General features: G+C 40.9%; 1 protein-coding gene across 1 annotated transcript in view; it reads right to left on the reverse strand.

Moving 5' to 3' along the window:
* Pigk (phosphatidylinositol glycan anchor biosynthesis class K) overlaps positions 1–22696 on the reverse strand; it is a 77756-nt gene that overhangs the window by 38670 nt on the left and 16390 nt on the right. The window contains exons 4-9 of the mRNA XM_004653743.2: positions 17988–18123; positions 15793–15904; positions 13106–13202; positions 9941–10058; positions 9656–9766; positions 7251–7423 (exon numbers count right to left, since the gene is read on the reverse strand). Coding sequence (XP_004653800.2) covers positions 7251–7423; positions 9656–9766; positions 9941–10058; positions 13106–13202; positions 15793–15904; positions 17988–18123 — 747 coding nt within the window. The remainder of the gene's footprint in view (positions 1–7250; positions 7424–9655; positions 9767–9940; positions 10059–13105; positions 13203–15792; positions 15905–17987; positions 18124–22696) is intronic.

Here is a 22696-nt window from a genome sequence, read left to right on the forward strand (position 1 = left end):
AGAGGACAATAGGAACACCTACCCTGTGAAAAGAGATGTTTAATCCAGCCCAGCAATGCTACAATCTCTAATGAAAATGCCATTAAGATAATTCCCCAGCCTGGTGCATGCATTAATAAAACGCAGCTGGCAAATGCTGGTGCTTATGCAGTCAGTCTTTGCAATCCACTTCCATGCCCTCCTTTTCTCTTAGATTCCCAATGTCCTCACAGACTCTTTCTCTTTTGTGCTAGCCAAGTACTCCTACACTAACTCCATGACACTGCTTTACAGGGTCCACACACAAGGCCATCTCTGACTCAGGAAGTGTTTCTAACGCTCTACGGCAGTCAGAGACCTCACTATGAAATAACAGCATACTGAAGCTAAAGGCCAAAGCCTTACGCACACTAAGGATAAACCCAAGTACAGGAGCTGGAAGGCAAGGCACAGTCTCTGCTAGACACCACTAAAAAGAATGAGTAATTCAGAACACAGTATCTAGAGAAACTCAAGAGCACCAGGGCAAAAAAATCCCTAGTTCCCCCAACAGGAATCAACCTCAAAGCTTATAAAATCTTGAACTTGACTGTCAAAAAGCTACTTGAAACAAAGACTACACACTAAACAAATGAATTTGCTTTTCCATGGGTTTTTAAATGCACAGAGAAGTATCTATTCCTAAACTGCATCTCAGAAGGCAAAGTACTCATACAGTGAGAACACATCCCATGCAAGGCAGACGGAGGAAGCCGGGACTCGATACCCACGAGAGGACAGCCTGGTCCACAGTTAACGCAGAGGTACAGCAGACAGCGCTGCCCAAGCCGGGACTCGATACCCATGAGAGGACAGCCTACTCCACAGTTAACGCAGAGGTACAGCAGTCATAATCTCTGTTATACTTGTAAGTGGTTAGTTAAAAGCATAATAACATTTTATAAGAAATGCAAATGCTATCAGATTCAAGTTCAAGTGTGGTATAACTGAGTTGAACCCCGGCAATGAAGACCATGTCCACCCAACACAGGCCAAAATATGTGCTATCTAGCCCTATACAGAATGTAAGTGTGCTAAAGGGGTAATTTATAAGTGCACTTGCTGGGTCACACTTTACGTACATTTTAAAGGTTACTGGAAACAACCCAACTATACAAAGTGGCTAATCAATTTATACTACCATCAAAAATGCGTAAGTTTCCATCTCTTGCCATCATCTACCAATTAATGTTTTATAAACAGTAATCTATTTAACTTCCTTTTCCTAGCCAAAAACATCTTTATATACTCACTGGGTATCTTTTCTCTTTTTCACACTATAATTCTTTATTTTTCTATAGTATCTTCTTGTGTGGGGGAGGGAAGGCAAGCAGAATCTCACTCCAGCCCACACTGACCTGAACTTACTCTTTTGCCCAGGTTGGCCTCAAACTCATGACAACTCTTGTCTTAAATGACAAGAAGAGACAGCCAAGTGCCTTGCACTAGACAAATCATCTCTGTCACACTGTCAGGGCCCAGAGAACACTGCAGAGGAAGTGGCAGACTGAGTATCAGTGCCACTTTAATGGCTAGCCAGAGAACCTCCTCTCTGGAGAAGGAACACACGGAAAAGGACTCAAATCCAGCAAAGCAGAAAACAAGAGGCTGCCAAGTACTGTGTGGAGAGGGGTGGGGACGCCATGTGGAGAGGGTGGGGATGAGGGGGGAATGCCAGGGGTAGAGGGTGGGGACGCCAGGGGGAGAGGGCCAGACGCTGGAGCACAGTCCTCTGGACATGATGAATCACCTGGTGCACTCACGACTTCACAGTGGTTCCCTGCACCCTGAAGACCTGCACTGCTCTGGGCCATGAACATTTTGACATACAGGATTGAGGAGGACCGAGGAATGAGACGAGAAAACAGAGGAAGGACCACCTTGAAGAAGAGGGTCCTCAGGAGACAGCAGGCAAGGGACAGCAAAAGGGGATTAACATGACGAGAACACAGCCAAACTACAGTATGCTCATGTATTAAAGTTGCCAGTAAGGAATTTTAAAAATTCTCTGAGCTACTTATATAAGCTGACAGAGATTCTATGCACAGGTATTACAAGTCATTTCACCCCTACACATCTTTCTAATTGTTTTTTTTTTCTCTTTTTACAAGCTACATTTGTATGTTAATTCAGTAAACTCTAACAATTTCTTTTTCTTCTATTAGTTGTGCTTTAGGTAAAATATTTTCTCCTACTCCTAATCCAAAAAGGTGTTCTCCAAAATGTTCTTTGATTCATTTAGATTTTTACCCATTTGCAGTTTGTTTTGACACAGACTGTGAAGGGAAATCTAGCACACATTTTTTTCTAGGACAAACCAGTGGCTTTAACATAAACTTGTTGGCTCCTGGCTGGCCTTACCTCTCACACACCACCATGCACTTGCTGACCCCCATCCAGTCCCACCTATCACATAGAGTATGCAGAACTCTTTCGGAGCTTTGCAATCTGCTGCATATTTATTTTCTGAAACTGAGAGAACATTACAACATTTTCATCACAGCTCCAAGCTAGAACATCCTAGGATGGGACAGAGAAATGCCACTCTCACCGCCACCATGCTCCTTAGGTGAACAGCTCCTTGGCTGTTCTGGCAAAGCTGATGAAAAGCCTACCCAGTTCCATGAAATACTACACGGACAGACTACAGAAACAGACAACAGACAGACAGCAAGTGCTTCACTGACAGCCTCTCCACATCTGCAGTAATTTGTAAGATGGCTCCAAGCCTATAGCCTTCTCTGAAGGTTAAATAATAATTTAAAGTACTTAAAAGAGTACACACCATTGATTACATACTGGGAATTTAAAAGAAGATACACTTATTGACAAATAATTTCAATGACATTATTCAATAATACATTATCTGAACATGGTCTCATTTCTTTAGCTATCCCTTTTTATCCCATAATAATTGTGTAACAATTACTTAAAGACGACAAACATCCTTTAAGATGTATGTAAGGTGCATCACAGCTGTTATTACTTATATTTGGAAGGAAAGCAAGGGTCCAGCAAGATGAGGACAAGGTCAGGGGAGGGCAGAAAGTGACAGGAATAAACAAGAGAATGTATAATGACATATATATCTGGAAATACCACAGTGAAACCCATTCTTTTTATGTTAACTTTAAAAAATAATTTTTAAAAGCCTCCAAAAAAAAAAAGAAACCACTGCTACATCCTCAGCCTGAAGCAGTTCTTGAAAAATCAGCTACACAGGTGGGTATGAGAAGACCAGGTTAACAAGTCCAACCAGAACATACTGGATGTCACGTGACTAATAGATACCAATCCAGCTACATAAACAGCTATACAGTATGCAAATAAAGATGCCAGCACCACACTGTCTCTCTCAAGGTGCAGGAAGACAGCAGCTTGACTAAGGAATTTTAGACCACAAGTATGTTCATTTCACACACAGTATCTTCAGTGTTCAGAAATATTCCAAAGGTATGAGGTAAGCCACTGTTCCACAAATAAAATACCTCAGTTTCAGAGAAACTAAAGAATGCCTGAAGACCCAAAGCAAGTGTCTAAACCAACAGGCAAACATATCTGTGCACATCACCATCTTCTATTGCACTGCACTGCCTCCAAGGGGTCTTCCAGTGGCACTAGCTCGCCTGCAGAACACTTGAAAGCCAGATTAGAGGGTGCACCGTGATCTCAACAAAAACAGCAATTTCTAAAATGAAATTATAGGCTTATATTATTAATATAAATGCCTTCTGCTTTACTTAGCACTGTAATCTCAGTGTTCATAAAGTCAATCTTTCAGAAATTGAATCTACTTTTCTCCCACAGTTAGATATATAGATTGCTTTATCACTAATACATAATTCTCAAGGAAACATATGAAGATGTTTTTCACTTGTAAATTTCTTCATTTAATATATGCAAACTGATGTATTGCAGCATGCATAAAGTGGTAATTTAAAAGCTGGCTGGGCATGGTGGCCCATGCCTTTAATCCCAGCACTCAGGAGGCAGAGATAGGAGGATTGCTATGAGTTAGAGGTCACCCTGAGACTACAGATGAATCCCAGGTCAGCCTGGGCTACAGTGAGGCCCTACCTTGGAAGAAAAAAAAAGTCTTCTACCAATTTAGCTATGGTCTGAGTAAAAAAATATAGTAAGGTTTCTTACACATACAAAGAAACTCTCATGTCCTTTCTTGAATGGGCAATTCAATACCAAGTCTTTATGTCCTCAGAAAGCTGAAGAAAGAGGTACCACAGTTTATTGAAGATGCAGCCCGCCTCCAGCTCTAGCATTTTTTGAAAGTGTCCCTATGTTCAAATCTGAAGTACTTCTGCCATCTTCTGGCAAGAAGCAGTATCTCAGCTCTTACAAGATTTCTATAAAGAGCAATCCTCCAGATACAAAAAACAAAAAGCTGGCTGTGGTAACACACACCTTTAATTCCAGCACTTGGGAGACAGAGGCAGGAAGACTGCTGTGAATTTGAGGCCACCCTGAGATTACATAGTGAATTCCAGGTCAGCCTGGGCTAGAGTGAGACCCTACCTCAAAAAAAAAAAAAAAAAAGTAGCTTTGTTTTAATATGGTTTTGAAATACTTATAAGCACTAGTTGTAAAGTATTAACCCTGGTAAACAGGTATTTGCCAACATATTATTGAGGATGTTTGATTTCTGTAAGAGATACTATAACATATTGTGACATTGATACTTCAAATATCATAAAGCAATTCAGTACATGATTTTGTTAATTACAGGTAATAAAATAAATCACTAAAAAATTATGAAATGATCAACACATTCTGAAACTACAGTAAGAACTTTGTGTGTATGTAAAATGACAAATTATTTCCTTACTATTTTTTGTGCCTTCATAACTCAAATAAATCACCTAACTTCTGAATTTCCTTTTAATGAGATCCTTAGAAAACTAAAGTGACAAGCGGTTATAATAAAAATGACTGGCCAAGTAAGATAATACAGAATTGGGCTTCCCAGTGAATGCATGAAATGCCCTGACCACCACACTAGTGCAGAGAGACCTGAGAGACCCACTCTGCACCTTCAGAATGGCTACCATCAAAAGATGAAAAATAACCAAGAGTTGTCTTGGTAAGGACATGGAACAAAAGGGAACACTGTATACTGCTAGTGAAAACATTGTTAGTATAGCAATTATATAAAACAGCCCCAGCCAGGAGTGCTGGCACACACCTTTAATCCCAGCACTCGGGAGGCAGAGGTAGGAAGATCACTGTGAGTTCGAGGCCACCCTGAGACTACATAGTGAATCCAGGTCAGCCTGAGCTAGAGTGAGACCCTACCTCGAAAGACCAAAACCCAGCCCCACTTCTGGGATATATATCCAAAGGAAGTGAATGGAGTGTGGCACAGAGCCACCTGCACCCCACGCTCCCTCCCTGCGGCACTATGACTTCTCCTCACTTCCTATGCCCAAGGCGCAAAGAACATAGGAAACTCTCCTTACAGATCTCCATTAGACTGGATTAACACTAGGTCACTAGAAAAATAAAACAGACTTTCCTTAGATGGAAACATGTTTTAAAACACAGTATCATTTTGAATAACACTATTAATATTTTGGGCTTAAGATTTTTAAAATATATATTCTAGCCTAAGCTGTCCCTGGTAAGATAACTGGTTTGTCACATGATTTTGGTGAACCTACTCTTCTTTAAGTGAACTTCCCCGTCACTCACCTCGCATGGGAACAGCACTACGCCAGTGTGCAAAGCCCTGGAGCACAACAGAGCACTAATGCTCACGGATTCTTTGAAAGAAGTGAATTGCACAGGTGTCTTGCTCTGTTGCACAAGCAGTTCCTGAGCACAAACGATTTGCCTGACTAACTTCCAAGTTACTCACATGCGCACCACCAGGCCCACCCAGTCTATTCCAATAACTAGGAACCCACCTGAGCAACATCCAAAGTAAGATTTACTTCTAAACACAAGAGGGAGCTATAATTCAACATTCCTTGGATTCAGCTTTATTAATTTATCCTCAAAGATAAATTGAAACAATCTTCAGCACTAGCCATTGCTTTCAAACTAAAGCATAGAAAATACCAAAGAGGGAAAATGTCATGCTTCCAGAATATATACCCAGCAGAATTCCACTGACATCATCTTTAGTATATAACTGCATGTACTGCTATGTGTTGAAAATAGAAAACAAGCACTGAATTATTAAAGATGGCCCGTGTTCTATAAAGGAGATTATTTCAATATTCAAATGGCTAAGAGAAAACAAATATTATCTTTTATAGACTTTAACTTCAAGGGAAATTATTTTTAAAATTTGGCAAGAGATATACATGAACCAGCATAGTTTACTTTAGCCAGTTTTCAAAGTTAATTTGAAAATTATTATTTAAACAAGTAATAAAAGGGATATTTTGAGATCATGTTATCTGTTATCTTCAACTTTTTTACGCCAAGAGCCAACGAAAGTGAAAAAGAAATCTAAGGCTTTGAATTTCCCAAATTGAAAGTAATATATCTTAATTGTCACATGAAAAATACTTTGTGGGAATTTTTATATTTATTCCTACTGCATTCTTAAACTCAAGTATAAATCTGAGATTTTCAAAACTGATAGGTATTTACATATTTTTATACTGTCATTTAGCAATGCAGAAAAGTTCCCTGGAGTACGAGTTTCCCATACCACTAGACAATGATAAATAACAGCTGGATGGCTACTAAAATATATTGTTATATTTTCCAAGAAAGAATCTGTTATTGGACCATTATTTCATCCCAATATGGTATTTTACCTTTAAAAAACTATAAAATAATTAAACATTTCAAAAAGTCACATACTCATCATCAAACAATTTCTAGCAACCTACCTCAGAAAACACCAAATATGCATGTACAATTGGCCTACACAAAAACCCTCTGACACTTGTCATACCCTTCCCAAAACCCAACAGAAAATATGGCTGAGTGACAGTCAGCCCATATGCACTGCTGTAACCCTTTCTAGCAGGTCTCAAGCTGCACTACGGCCAACGCTGAACTGTGGAATATCCCAATCATGATCTGAACTTCCCACTTAACGAGCTGTGTCCACCGATCTGAAAGCAATGTGGCCTACATGAGGTAAACTGGGCGGAGATGTGAAACCACTTATACACACCAACTTTCACCTCTTTACACACCACAGTAAGAAGTTACAAATGGCGAGCCTAGAATGTGCTATTCAAACAATTTCAGATGAATACCTGCTTTCTATGATTTCAGAATCCTGTTGTAAACGAATAGTCTCTGTTGTAATTTCCACTTTCCGCACACTTCCAAAGAAATCAGTTATCAGGACATTTTTAGGATCCCTCCGAAAAAGATCAGTACGATGTCCAGGAGTAGATACACAGAGACTTTTGGGACATACTTGAAACTAAAAACAAACAAAATAAAATAAATATACATGTGTATACATAAACATACAAGCAAATGAAAAAATTCAGTAGGCCGTGGTGTGTGTTCACAGAGCTGCTAAGCTAAAGATGACAAACTGGTTCTAAAGATTACAGTCTCATTTCTACTGTAAAACTTGACATTGTAGGAAAGCTAGCCAGACATTTGAAGAGTGATAAGAGGAAAGGTGATCACAGAGGAAAGTTAAGTGTTCACTTTCTCGAATCATAATATTACACAAAGTGTACTATGAACCTTTGACTCATGAAAGATGCACAATGTGGGGCTGAGTTTGGAGATATATATTTTCTATACGCCTCAGGGTTACTGGCAGACTAGACTATCTTCAACTTGCTTAGCACACTGTTGGAATACTGTGTTCCGTAGATGGTAGATGTTCCCTCCTCACCTCTCTCTATGTTGGTGGTAACCTGCCTCCACAGGAGGGAGGGGCTACCTTACTGGTGGGCTACATTATTTATGCTGGGGTCTACATTACCGGTGGACTATACTATCTGTGTTGGAGACTGAATTACTGTCCTTACATCCTGTGTTTCAGACAGTTTATGTTATGTCACTTGTTGGATATGGTGGTGCAGACACTTAAGAGGCAGAGGCAAAGGCAGGAGGATCACCACAAGTTCAAAGCCAGCCTGGTGTACATAGTGATCTTCAGCCATCCAAAGATACATATATCTCAAAAAATAAAAAAGCAAGCAAATTAGATCATTTGTTTCACACTTCTCTGTTGCTGCTCCTTGTTTAGAAATGTTCTTAGTTCCTACCAGAGGCCTTTCTTTTTCAAAAGAAACAGCTTAACTCCTCCAATCTTTATTCTTCTCCTCAAACTGTAAGAAGTTTGACGCTCTCTGAAGTGGAGCCTGCCACCTCTACTCCACCACGCCATGCTTGCTCACCGCCAACGAGCCTGAAGCCTCAACGAGCAGTACTACGTCTCATCAACCTGCATCATGTGGAAGGAGCGTGAACGGTGTGTGTCACGTGGAAGAAGTGTAAACAATGTGTAACAGGCATTCCTTTTGCTCCACACAAGGAATGAATATATGTCTGTTCCTTGACAAGTCACTGATGAAAATGTGAAAGGTAAGCCTAACAGAAATTGCTGGGACATCTATACAAGAGGTGATTCCATGGCTCACTCTCGGTGTTCTTTGGAACACTGGCTTGTCTGTGGAGAAATCTCAAGCTCATTTTCATCATAGATAAACTAAATGAACTGGTTTATGAAGTGAAAGAAAAGTGGTATGTAGAAGAGAAGCTATGCTTCACTTCCCTGGAGTCCAGATAGGCTCCAGTTTCTCTTTTACATACTGGACTACCCAATATCTAGCATTACACTCATATTTTATCTGACTGTCAATTTGAGTCAAAAGTTCTTATTACAAGATGTTGAAAACTACTAGAACACCTATTGAAATGAATAAGATACAGCAAAAAAGAAATTCTGTTGTCATGATGCTGAATGGGAAAAGGTGGAGGAGAAACGTTTATGAATGAATGAACAAGGTGTATAAGCGAGTAAAAAAGACATCATTGTTGCAGTAATGACACAGTGGAAAGTGAATGCTTTAAGCTTTTGACAATGCCTTCTCTCCACTATCAACTTCAAAGCTGATAGCATTTAAATGACATAATCAGCACAGCAAAGACAAGGGAAATTTTGTAATTAAATTCCACCAGTTATGCCAAAAGGCCATGTTCAAAATTACAGAGCACATGAAGGTATACAAGGTCAGGACCTCTCATCCAGGAGTTTCCCAATACGTGAGAAGACCTCCACTCTGTTCACGAGATCAATAAAAAACAGATATGAATGATACCAAGAGAAAGCTCTGGAAGGTCACAAGAATCCCAAAGAAGAATTCAGTGAACATCTTGGAAGAGTTACCATCTAATTTAATCCATAGAACAGTTAAGAATTTCAAAAGGTGAACATACTTAAAAAAAATTCTGGTAAGGAAAAAAGAATGATCAAATAAAACAGTTAAGTACCTCAGGAATAGCAAGTTAACTGGGTAACAGTTTTGGGCAAAAGGAAGAGATTCCAATACAAAGGACAATCTGACACTGCTCCTAAGAACACAGCACAACCCATGACACAGACCCACAGGAGTCTTAGGAAGAACAGACTTCACAGGCCACAAGGAGGTGAACAGCCCAGACGTTAGAACCACACCAGAGGAATACTTACAAGGTCATTCATATTAGTTTGGCTAGATGGATTAATTTCTTCCAAAAATTCTAAGACATAAAATGTGTATCGGTCCATAAGATGGACCCCAATAGCAGGGTCAGGTTGATGCTGTGAAAAGGAAAAGAAATGTATGTCTTATAGTATTATTATAGCAATGCTTAAAATGTCAAAATGTCCTTCTGGTTAACAAGTCTAGTAGTAGCACATATATTTATGAAGTGATTTCAGAAGTAACTATGCATTCCAAAAACACTGGTTTATAAATGGGGAAAGTACACTTACTGAGAGTGAGTCTTCTCCCACTTGGCTACTGGCGAGAGCCATGATATTAGGAGAGTAAAATCGCTCATACATGGATGCTCCTTGGCAAGTATCAATAATAAACAACACCTCGTTGTAGCTGAAAGAAAAACTATTCTTAACATGAATCATGCTATTATTCACTCACAATATTTTTATAATACTTCCATAAGCTGAGCCACTTTATTAGCTACAAGCTAAAGTAATAATTTTATCCATGGACAACACCCCAAAAGCAGTCATATCACAAAGTCGTGACCTCAACATTTTCCCTCTCCCTGTTAAGCCATGATTCAAAACTCAAAAAATTTTCAATTCAATAACCACTTATTTGTCAACATGCTGCTCAGAAACTGAGCTAGATTGAGAGGGGGGAAAGTGTGTCTGTGTGTATGTATATGTGTATATATACATGTAAACATATCTACTTTATTTAAACAGTATTTTATTTATTTATTTATTTAAGAGACAGTGAAAGAGGCAGACAGAGAAAGAATGGGTGTGCCAGGGCATCTAGCCACTGCAAACTCCAGGCACATGTGCCACCTTGTACATCTGGCTTACGTGGGTACTGAGGAATGTATGGATGCACATGCACATGCACACAGAGCTGTAAACACAGGTGCATGCCTACTCTGTATAGACTTGTATTTCATGTGTGTCACAGATGGAGGACTTAGTCACCAACTCCAACAGGAACTATCACTGCAGGGAAACAAGCACACAAGCAGACAGGAAGGGATGAGCACGGCAAACAGGCACAGTGACTACTACATAGTTACTTTTCTTGCTCTTGGGATAAAATACTTGAATCAGCTGAAAAGAAGTTTCTCTGGTTCACAGTTCCACAGGCTGCCATCCACCATGGTGGGGAAGGCACGTGGCTAGACAGCTATCTATTGTGGCAGAAGCTTGTGGCCCAGCATACTCACATTCTCTGCGGCTCAGAAATCCAGGAGTTCAGGCAAAACCCAAAGCCCTCAAAGTCTACTCCCAAAGACCCATTTCTGCTAGGCAGGGCACAGGTCCAGAGGTTTCATAACGTCCCAAAATGGTACCACTGGCTGGGGACCAAATGTTCAAACACTGAACCTATGAAGCCTACTTCATGTTCCAACTGCAACATCCGGCCCCAGCCACTACAAGCTTGTGATCCACGCTGTTGTTTCTTGCTTCCTGGTCCTCCAAAATGTGCATAAGATACAAGCTCCTGCTACCAGAGAGCCGTCCCAGCCACTGTTCCTTCCTACCATGATGGACTGTATCCTCTGGAACTGTGAGTCCAAATAAACCACCTCTCTGCCAGGCATGGTGGCACATGTGTTTAATTCCAGCACTCGGGAGGCAGAGGTAGAAGGATCACCGTGAGTTTGAGGCCATCCTGAGACTACATAGTGAATTCCAGGTCAGCCTGGGCTAGAACAAGACCCTACCTCTAAAAAACAGAAAATAAATAAATAAATAAAAACACCTCTACTAGAATTTTCTTGCCAGGTATTTGATTCCTGACTTTAAGGAAATGAATACATAAGACCAGTGTTGAGAAGTAGGTCACTGCCGTGATAAACCTCTGTGTGGTTCACAGGCTTTTACTTATTTATTTACTATTGGCATGCAAAAGGTAGAAGAATTTGGAGCTATGGGATAAAGAAGTAAACTCCATTTACTGGGCCACCGAGGTGGAGGTGCAGAAGAGCAGAATGCTGGCAACAAGGGGGGCAGGGCAGCACTCGGGCGGCTCGGGGAACACGGCTCCACCCGCAGGACTGGACTGCAGGTCTGCTTTCGGACAACGCGCTGCCCACGTCCGGAAATGTGAGCGAGGCTGAATTCAAAAGTAATGGACTACGTAAGTTCCACCCCTGTAACTCAGTCTACTCAAGAGGCTGAGGCAGGAGGATCATGACTTTAAGGCCAACCTAAGCTACATTACAAGATTCTGTAGGGCTGAGAGGAAAAGGGAAAGGAGAAGGAAAGAGACAGACAGACCAAAATGTATTTTTCTTTATTGTTTTTAGTGGAATAACATTATCAGATTTCAATGTTACCATAAGAAGGCTAGCTGGTGAAGGTGAAAGTAGGGAGAAGATAGGTTTCTGGGAGGGAAACAGCTAATACTGTTCCTACAAAAGGAGGGACAGAATCTTGAACCACCGTGTCTAAGAAAGTTACAGAAGGCACAATAAATTAAGACATATTTGTTCTGAGACAAAATGTGTGAAGAACTCTAAAAACTAGAACTACCTGAAGTTATGAAAGGCAGGACAGTAAATCAATAGGAAGAATGAATGTTAATTTTAAAAGGCAGAAGAGAGCCAGGTGTGGCGGCACACACCTTTAATCCCAGCACTCGGGAGGCAGAGTTCGAGGCCACCCTGAGACTACATAGTGAACTCCAGGTCAGCCTGAGCTAGAGTGAGACACTACGTCAAAAACTTAGAAAAAAAAAAAAAAAAGCATTAAAGGCCTGGAGAGATGGCTGAGAGGTTAACGGCACTAGTTTGCAAGCCTGGTGGCCCAGGTTCAGTCCCCTAGCGCACACGTAAAGCCAGGTGCACAGAGTCTGCGTGCACCTGGGCTCCTCTGCACAGGAGGAAGGCCCTGGAGTGCCAGGGCTGATTCTCTCTCTCTCTCTCCTCTTTCTTTTTTGCCAAATAAATATTAAAAAAAAAAAACCTAGGAAGACAGAGTAATTTTAAAAATTAAAATCATTCAAAATAAAAGCTACAAATCTACCACGAGAACTTTTAGTATTAATTTTTTAATCTGCTAGGGGCTGAGGATGGAGTTCAAGAGTAGAAAATTTGCCTTGTATGCTTAAGACCCTGGGTCCAATTCCCAGCAATGCCAAGAGGAAAAAAAATGGGAAAAAGAATGAGAAAGGTCAATAAATTTAAAAAGGGGGGGGGCTGGAGAGATAGCTTAGCAGTTAAGATGCTTTCCTACAAAGCCAGATCGAGGTTCAATTCCTCAGGACCTACATAAGCCAAATGCACAAGGTGGCGCATACATCTGGAGTTCGTTTGCAGTGGCTAGAGGCCCTGGCTCACCCATATTCTCATATTCTCTCTCTCTCATTCTCTCTCTCAAATAAATACATTAATTACATTACATAAAAAGAAAAGAGAAAGGTCATTTGCGAATTACCGTCTTTTCTGCCACATTTGTTCAAAAGCATCTGCAAGTTCTATGTTGGTGATTTCTTCAGAATCTTGGAATTTTAAGAAACCATTTCCCCCATGACCTTGCAAGAAAAGCCAGAAAGATGAGTAGACACATTTTCTAATACAAACTGAACACATCCAAACACATACTTACTTCATTTGCTAAAATACTTCAGTTTGTTTTTACACTTTAAATATGGGCTGTAAAAACAAATTTAACTTTGTATTACATCAGAAAGAAAATAACAAAAAGCCAGGCATGGTTGCACAAGCCTTTAATCCCAGCACTCAGGAGGCAGAGGTAGGAAGGTTGCTGTGAGTTCGAGGCCAGCCTAAGACTACATAGTGAATTCCAGGTTAGCCTGAGCTAGAGCAAGACCCTACCACAAAAAAAATAACAATAATAATTAATTAAAATAACAGACTGTAAAAGCTAGTAGATATAATATCTTTAAGAGTTTTCTACTATTTAATTCCAGAAACCACAATTAAACTCTTCCATTGGCCCCACTGTATATCAGAAACATATTTCATCCATGAGAACTTTGTTCAAATACCACACGAGTATTTTTGGCAGGAAGGAACTGAAACACTATCTCCACGGAGCGCTCACATTATTCGTGCATGCTTAGAATACTACCACACTAGCAAGTGAGGTTCTCACCACGAACTGGGGGTCTTCACAGCTGACATCTGACCACGGTCCCATTAGAGCTGGCTGGAAAGTTGTGACATGAGAGAGCCAGTCTGTCTGGACTCAACACTGGCTATGCCACTTAGCAACTGTGTTATCTTACAGAAATAAATTCATCTCTGCCTCATTTTCCTCAGCCCTCATGAGATAGGACCATCACTAGCTTGCTGGTACAGGTCCCTTGTGAAGATTTGTTAAAGGTACCTTCCACCAGGCAATAAAGAAGGAAAAAAATGTCTATTTTAATTTTTTAATTTTAACTCTGAGAACCTAAAGTGATTGGTGACTATGCCTTTGAGGGGAAAAGTACATTCCTCCCTCCCAAAGACAAGCCTGGAGCAGGCATGCAGTTATGTATAAGCACACTAGGTTTCAGGTCCCTCTTAAGCCCAAGCCCGGTGCCTGTGCTGTCTGTATAACCTACACAACCACACGTGCATCCCCAGGTATCGCACACCTAAGTCACGGGGCTAAACCGCATTAATAGCCACAAGATAATACCAATAATACTGCAGGACATCCAGTCAGCCTCCAGAACCACTAGTTACTGTCATTTTATTACCATCATTACCAGTTGTTCCACTCTTATCAACACTGACCACCTGTTTCTGTACAGTCAGCAAGTAAAAGTCTTCAGCCTTCGAGCTGTGCTCTGCCGTGGATGAAGGCAGCTGCAGTAGTATGTAAACCCACGGGCCTAGCCGAGCCCTCAGGAGCCATTCTGAAGTAAGCATGTACTTCAGGAAGGCCACTTATCAAACCTTACTTCTACACTAATGGCCTTTATTCCTCTCATTCTGAAGGAATACCCACAGACTCAGGAGAAGCAGCCTGACGATATGCAAAGCACTGCATTCTCTTTGCCAAAACTGCACAAATTTTCTTATCATTATCACATAAAGTAAAATGAAAATTGCCTTGATTACATTATCTCTACTGAGTGAATTTATAGTTTGTAAATTGAACAAACTAAGAAAGTTGTAAATAAGTATAACGCTCACAGAAAATCCCTAAGTAGGGACACTACCTGCCCTGCATGTGACACTTAATCACTGTGCCTTGATGTGTGTTCGTCAACAGGAACACCTCTGGAAATCTCCAACCTTCTGACCAACGCTCGTGTTTGCTGACCACCACTAGAGGGCTCTGGAGACACGTTTGCTGACCACCACTAGAGGGCTCTTGAGACACGTTTGCTGACCACCACTAGAGGGCTCTTGAGACACGTTTGCTGACCATCAGTAGAAGGCTGTCATGACAAGCACTTTTAACTGCTGTGCTATCCCCCAGCCCAGGTTTCAGGTTTTTTGTTTTAAGGATGCTGAATCTATATCACTTTCAAATATGATTTCACACTGCAGAGATTGTCCAATGGTCAAAAGTACTTGCTTACAAAGCCTGACAGCCCAAGTTCAATTCCCCACTACCCACATGAAGCAATTTGCATGAAGTGGTGCAGGCATCTAACATTTGTTGGCAGTGGCAAGAGACCCTGGCATGCCCATATACACAATCAATCTATCTCCTATGAATCTACTACCTATCTCTCAAATTAATAAATAAAATTTAAAAAATAGCCAGTGTGGTAGCACACACTGGTAGGATATTGCTGAGAGGCGGAGGAGCAGGATTTGGAGGCCAGCCTGGTCTACAATTTAGAAGCTGGGTGTGGTGCTGCACGCCTTTAATCCCAGCACTTGGAAGGCAGAGGTAAGAGAATTGCCATGAGTTCAAGACCACACTGAGACTACATAGTGAATTCCGGGTTAGCCTACGCTAGAGCAAGACCCTACCCTGAGAAACCAAAAACAAAAAAAAAAGACTTCAAGAAGTTCTGTATCTTAAGATAAATAACCACATAACCACATAACAACTATGTTAATCAAAAGTCACTCACGTGCTAAGTGTATCCATGTGGGTTTCCTTTCAAAACCCTCAACACAGTCCACTCTGAAATCTCTACAACCTGAGATTACCTGTCATGTAAATGAGGATGTTGCTCCTATCATCAGAAAGAAGGCGTTTGGACCGAGGAGTGCTGGGTGGGATCCTCCCAGTCAATACCCGTAAAAAATTCTCCACAGTGACCTGAAAAAAGTAAGAAGCCAGATGAAACAAAAAAATTAGGAAACGTAAGAACCTGCTTCCATTTTCTAAAACGTTTTCCTTTCTCTATTTCTCAGTATAAACTAAAAATAAAACAAAAATAATTTGTGGCTCCATTAAAACTACATATGTAGCCAGACATGGTGGTGCACACCTTTAATCCCAGCACTTGGAAGGCAAAGGTAGAAGGATCACCATGAGTTCAAGGCCACCCTGAGACTACATAGTGAATTCCAGGTCAGCCTGAGCTACAGTGAGACCGTACCTTAAAAATACCAAACACACACACACACACACACACACACACACACACACACACACACACGACTTGCTTCTATTTAAAAAAAGTGCTGGGTGATGGCTCAGTGGTTAAGGCACTTGCTTGCAAAGCTTAACGAGGACCTGGGCTTGATTCCCCAGTACCCATATAAAGCGAGCTGCACAGTGGCACATGCATCTGTTCGTTTGTAGTGACTGAAGGCCTATAGCATGCCTATTCTCTGTCTCTCTCTCTCTTTCTCTCTCCTTGCAAATAAATAAATTAAATTTAAAAAAAAAACCTAAAAACCAGCCTGGTGTAGTTGTACATGCCTGTAATCCCAAAACTCAAGAGGGTGAAGGAAAAGAATCCTAAATTCAAGGCCAGACTGAGCTACAAAGCATGACATTATATAAGAAACATAAAGATAACTTTAAAATAATAATAAAAACCAATAAAGAAAACTATTTTGGATAAAATAAGTTAATTCTAAATTTAAAACTTTTAATGCTATGCAATGTATTGCTTTAAAACTTGCTTCAAAGCCTAGAAATTACTGATCTGTTTATATAGGCAATTCCTTGGAAAGATATAAAATATAACCATGTGCAAATTGGACTAAATCACTACAGCTAGTCTGTATACCTACTTAGTCAATTAGAAATGTGACATAAATAGCATCGCCAGTTATGTAGCTTTAAATGGATTATTTTGTTGCTTAAATTTGTTAGGAATATAATTAACATGTAAAAAATTTATAACACAAAAATATTTGTAACACTTTAAACCAAATTTCCCTATCTGGGATTTCTAAGCTTCTAAGATTCTTTGAAGGCATATTTAAAGTTGTAGAGTAAAATGCCAACTTAAAGTTAATAGCTAAATCATGTTATGCATATCCAATTTTAAAACACAGAAAATCTATCCAGCTTTCTTGTTGGATTTTTTCCTGTATCATGAGTGTGTAAATACATATGAATGTTTAGCTTACATTTTCCCCATCAAATACTATATCAAAATACTAATTGTTTTAAGGACTTCTTACTGGCTAACAAGAAAGGAAAATTTTTGGTCTACAATTTAAATTGACCAAACAAGAGAAAAAGCAGTCATTTATATACAGTAACTTCCATGAACATTTCTGAGTGCCTACAAATATGCATACTTATGAGACACAATATATATGCAGTTTATAGCCTAAGAGGAGCTAGACATGCTTTACAACTGTTCGAGCCAGCTCTATAAACACAAGAAATCATGTCCTGTTTTTGATATGCTTGATGAAGGGGTCAGGATTATCTAAGACTTCAAATTTTAAGCTGTCATGAACTATTACAAAATAAGTTTGAAAGAAAGAAAGTAAAATACATTGGTTTTTAAATTTTCATTTACCTTTAATTCTATAATCATAAAGTACTGCAAGCATATTTTAAATGTTGTAATGTCCAACTGGTAAAAGTTAGGAGTTTTTATTAGTCACTGGAGTTTCTCCACAATTAGTAAAAACTAGTAAAAATAGTAAACTTAAACTTTTAGGTCAAGTATGAAAACCAAACATTCCCTGATGAAGTTGGTGCACAACATGCACTAAAATGTTCTAACAAAAGCCAATACAAAATTTTTCTGCCCTAGATAGCACATGAGATCTTCATGCATCCACAGCTTTACTTGTGTGGCATGACCTCCTTTATGTGAGCCAGAGACCGTGACAGTGAGGTACCAAGTTTACAGAGAAAGAGTAAGACAACTCATTCTCCCAGCATCGTGAGCACTAACACCCATTTCCACGGGTGACTGACAGCTCACCTCATAGCTCCTGTAGTCCACTTCCACGTCATCCCCGTACACGTTGAGCTCCATGTTCTTGTGGCTGAACACTGTGGCTGGCCGGGGGTTCCTGGCATTGCACGCCATGTCGTCGGCAAGCATCAGGACAATGTGACTAGGAAAACAATCCCAGTGGATGCAATCTTTAAATTGAACCCAAAGGTTAAGCATACAAACTTATTTATAACAAGTGGCAATTATGTTTGTCCCCATCTTCATTAAAAAGATCCATATTTTCACAAAGATACTTGAAGGAGTTTCAACTACGTCTTCACATTCCTGAATACGTGAGTAGCAGACATTTTAGTGTAGAGCATGGACCTAACCAGAGCTTGAAGTCACTTTGTATTTTTCCCAACAAGGCCATATATGCCACGTAATAGATGGAAGCTAAGGGAGTCACACTGTCTAAACTTTGCTTAATTTATAGAACATTTGACAGTCAAGACTTGAAGAGCCCACATTCAACTATAATAATTCAAAGAATTTACCTTTTTGACTCAAGATGAAAGCAAGCCACCGTGAGCACGTGCTGTTGTCAGTGGCCCCGCAGTTTGCCAGTCTCTCCTCAGAGCCCGCTCCACCTCCCTAGTCCGCTCTCCATCACATCTCCACTAGATGCTGCAATGAGCGGCCCCTGCCAGGCTTCCTGCTTTTACCCTGACCCTGTTTCAACTCACTCCCCTTGCAGCCTCCAGGGTGATCTTCCTTAAATAAGCCAAAACTTTCCCACTTAAAAACAAACTGTAGAGCTGCAGAGAAGGTTTTACAGTTAAGGCATTTGCCTGCAAAGCCGAAAGACCCAGGTTTGATTCCCCAGAAACCATGTTAGCCAGATGCACAAGGAGGTGCACCTGACTGGAGTTCATTTGCAGTGGCTGGAGACCCTAGCACACCCATTCATTCTCTCTCTTTCCCTGTCAAATAAATATATAAAAATAATACCCTAGACCTACACCAGAGCACTCACCACTTGCGCAGACCTACCCCACAGTACCCACCACTCACCCAGACCTACCCCAGAGCACCCACCACTCACCCAGACCTACCCCAGAGCACCCACCACTCACCCAGACCTACCCCAGAGCGCCCACCACTCACCCAGACCTGCCCTAGAGCACCCACCACTCATGAAGACCTAAGTCAGAGTATTCATAATTCACTCAGGCCTATCCCAGAGTACTCACTCAGCCTCCAATAAATAATTTAAATGAGTCAACATTTTCATTTTTGCACATAATTTCCTTAAGAGTAAATTTCAAATCTCAAATAGTTCTCATCCTACCATGAAAACCAGGGAGCATGAGTAAGGAAGTTCTTATTCTACCCTACACTTGATCTTCCAAAACCTAAGAAAATACTGACGTGGAGTACGTTATTCATTTGGCAAGAGATAGCAAGAAGAAAATGTTCTGCTGCATATGCTCTAAGTACATTAAAGTTCAAGTCTAAAACACTGTGATTTTTCATGAAAATTGGCTTTGTTTCTACTTGGCAAGCTTTCCAATCCTGCCACATTCAAATACCAGCTATTCAGCTGTTTCTGATTCACACTCATGCAATGGTGAAAATTATTCTTCTTAAAATGCAAAATATATTTTCTCATTTTTATAACATGAGGTCATTAAATGTTATTTTTATATTATTAATAATTACTTCATTTTTTGTTAAACAAGGCTGAACTGCTATACAATATATAAAAGTTACTCGTCTTACTTTTAAGCCATGCTTTCTACTATGGCTAATGTCTATGAAGCTAAATGATTATTTAATTTCTACACAACATCTTATCAATTGCAGGAGTAAGAATTTCAGATCAAAATCATACATGCAATCAGCATTTTCCTCATTTTGAGACTCTCTATGATATATAAACACTACATCATAAAAATAATCCCACCGTAATAATATGGACAAATGAGCAACAGTTAAGAAATGCATTTCCAGAGTGCAGATATCTAGCTACAGAATCTACTTCACTGTATAAGTGTAAACATGTTCAGAACATTTTCTGCTGAAATAAAAATTCTTATTTAGTCCAAGAGTTAAATTGTATATAACAGAACTTAAATATACACATACAAACAGTAAACTACTTGGGTTTGTAATTCTTACAAAGCCACACAAAATTGAGATGAAATTATCAACTCAATTCTAACAAAATGGCCAAACAAGTAGTACTCTAACCATTAACTCCATTTGGAAGAAGCTACTCTGCTAAAGAAAAACAACTACCATTCTGTTAACAGAAGAGCTTCATGTTGAGAAGGTTCTACATGTCATTTATTTCCTTGTTTTCACATCTAGTTTATAAATATAGTTTGAGAGTATAGAAAATTTGTCTTCATCAAGTATGTTGTACAATATACGTGATAATTTCCAGCATCTATTTACTATTCTGAACCATAAAATCCTATAGTGAAGGAATCTTTTGCCAACAAACATTCCTTGAGAGCCAGCCACAAAATCTCACTTGTCTGCTAGAGCTCAGGCGAGCGCCTCCGACACTGTGTAAAGCTGCACTCATGGGCACCCAGTGGATCACTCCTGGATCCACAACAAACCACTCCTATGCCAAGACTGACTTCCACAGAACTTCCTGCAAATGACAAGCTGCTTCAATTAAAATCAGGACAAATCCCCAAATATAAGCAAGCCACGTGAGAATAAGATCTTCTCACAGTTTGGCAACTTTGTTCTCCATATGTGATGACTCAACTCTCACACTACACTCTTTTCACGCCTGGGCAAAGTCTACATCACACAACAAAGCCTATGCAAAGTGGCCTTCTCTCAACACAAAAGCATAAGAAAAAGTGAGCACTCAAATTGTCCAGCAAGTTCAGCTATACAGAACTTATTTCTATAGGCAATTTATTTTTTTTATTTTATTTTTTTTTAGGTAGAGTCTCACTGTAGCTCAGACTAACCTGGAATTCACTATGTAGTCTCAGGATGACCTCAAACTCATGGCAATCCTCCTACCTCTGCCTCCTGAGTACTGGAATTAAAGGCATGTACCACCACACCAGGTTCTATAAGCAGTTTTTTAACATCATATTCTGTTACTAAAAAAAAAAAAAATATGATGAACACAGTCATAGAGATTTACTTGCTTATAAGTCATATATATTGATTACTTGTAAGTAACAAATATTCATGAAGCAGAACTTACTTTAGGTAAAAAAAAAAAAAAAATGAAGATAACTAATACTTCCCCTTACCATTTCAGTACCTCATCTAAACTGAATCCCTTGACTGTACTTACATAAGGGCTGTAAAGATCAAAGTGAACAGGAAAATGAATTTAAAACTTTTCTTAAAGCAAGAACTCAAAAAATCCAACTTGACAAATGTATGTGGTAGGAAAGTAAACTAAAATAAGTGGTTTCCTAAAGATACAGTCCATGTGGAGAGGTAAGATCCTGGAGTAGCCAATGCTGAAGAACAGCCATAGAGTCGGACAGGACGAGGACAGTGACAGCAGGGACACCTGGAGGACAGGGACAGCAGTGACAACCTGGAGGACAGGGACAGCAGTGATAACCTGGAGGACACTGACAGCAGTGACAACCTGGAGGACAGGGACAGCAGTGACAACCTGGAGGACACTGACAGCAGGGACAACCTGGAGGACAGGGACAGCAGTGACAACCTGGAGGACACTGACAGCAGGGACAACCTGGAGGACACTGACAGCAGGGACAACCTGGAGGACAGGGACAGCAGTGACAACCTGGAGGACAGGGACAGCAGTGACAACCTGGAGGACACTGACAGCAGGGACAACCTGGAGGACACTGACAGCAGGGACAACCTGGAGGACAGGGACAGCAGTGACAACCTGGAGGACACTGACAGCAGGGACAACCTGGAGGACAGGGACAGCAGTGACAACCTGGAGGACAGGGACAGCAGTGATAACCTGGAGGACACTGACAGCAGTGACAACCTGGAGGACAGGGACAGCAGTGACAACCTGGAGGACACTGACAGCAGGGACAACCTGGAGGACAGGGACAGCAGGGACAACCTGGAGGACACTGACAGCAGGGACAACCTGGAGGACAGGGACAGCAGGGACAACCTGGAGGACACTGACAGCAGGGACAACCTGGAGGACACTGACAGCAGGGACAACCTGGAGGACAGGGACAGCAGTGACAACCTGGAGGACAGGGACAGCAGTGACAACCTGGAGGACAGGGACAGCAGTGACAACCTGGAGGACACTGACAGCAGTGACAACCTGGAGGACAGGGACAGCAGTGACAACCTGGAGGACACGGACAGCAGTGACAACCTGGAGGACACGGACAGCAGTGACAACCTGGAGGACACGGACAGCAGTGACAACCTGGAGGACAGTGACAGCAGGGACAACCTGGAGGACAGTGACAGCAGTGACAACCTGGAGGACAGGGACAGCAGTGACAACCTGGAGGACAGGGACAGCAGTGACAACCTGGAGGACAGGGACAGCAGTGACAACCTGGAGGACAGGGACAGCAGTGACAACCTGGAGGACAGGGACAGCAAGGACAACCTGGAGGACAGGGACAGCAGTGACAACCTGGAGGACAGTGACAGCAGTGACAACCTGGAGGACACTGACAGCAGGGACAACCTGGAGGACAGGGACAGCAGTGACAACCTGGAGGACAGGGACAGCAGGGACAACCTGGAGG

Source organism: Jaculus jaculus, chromosome 19, assembly GCF_020740685.1.
Source record: "Jaculus jaculus isolate mJacJac1 chromosome 19, mJacJac1.mat.Y.cur, whole genome shotgun sequence".
Lineage (NCBI taxonomy): Eukaryota > Metazoa > Chordata > Mammalia > Rodentia > Dipodidae > Jaculus > Jaculus jaculus.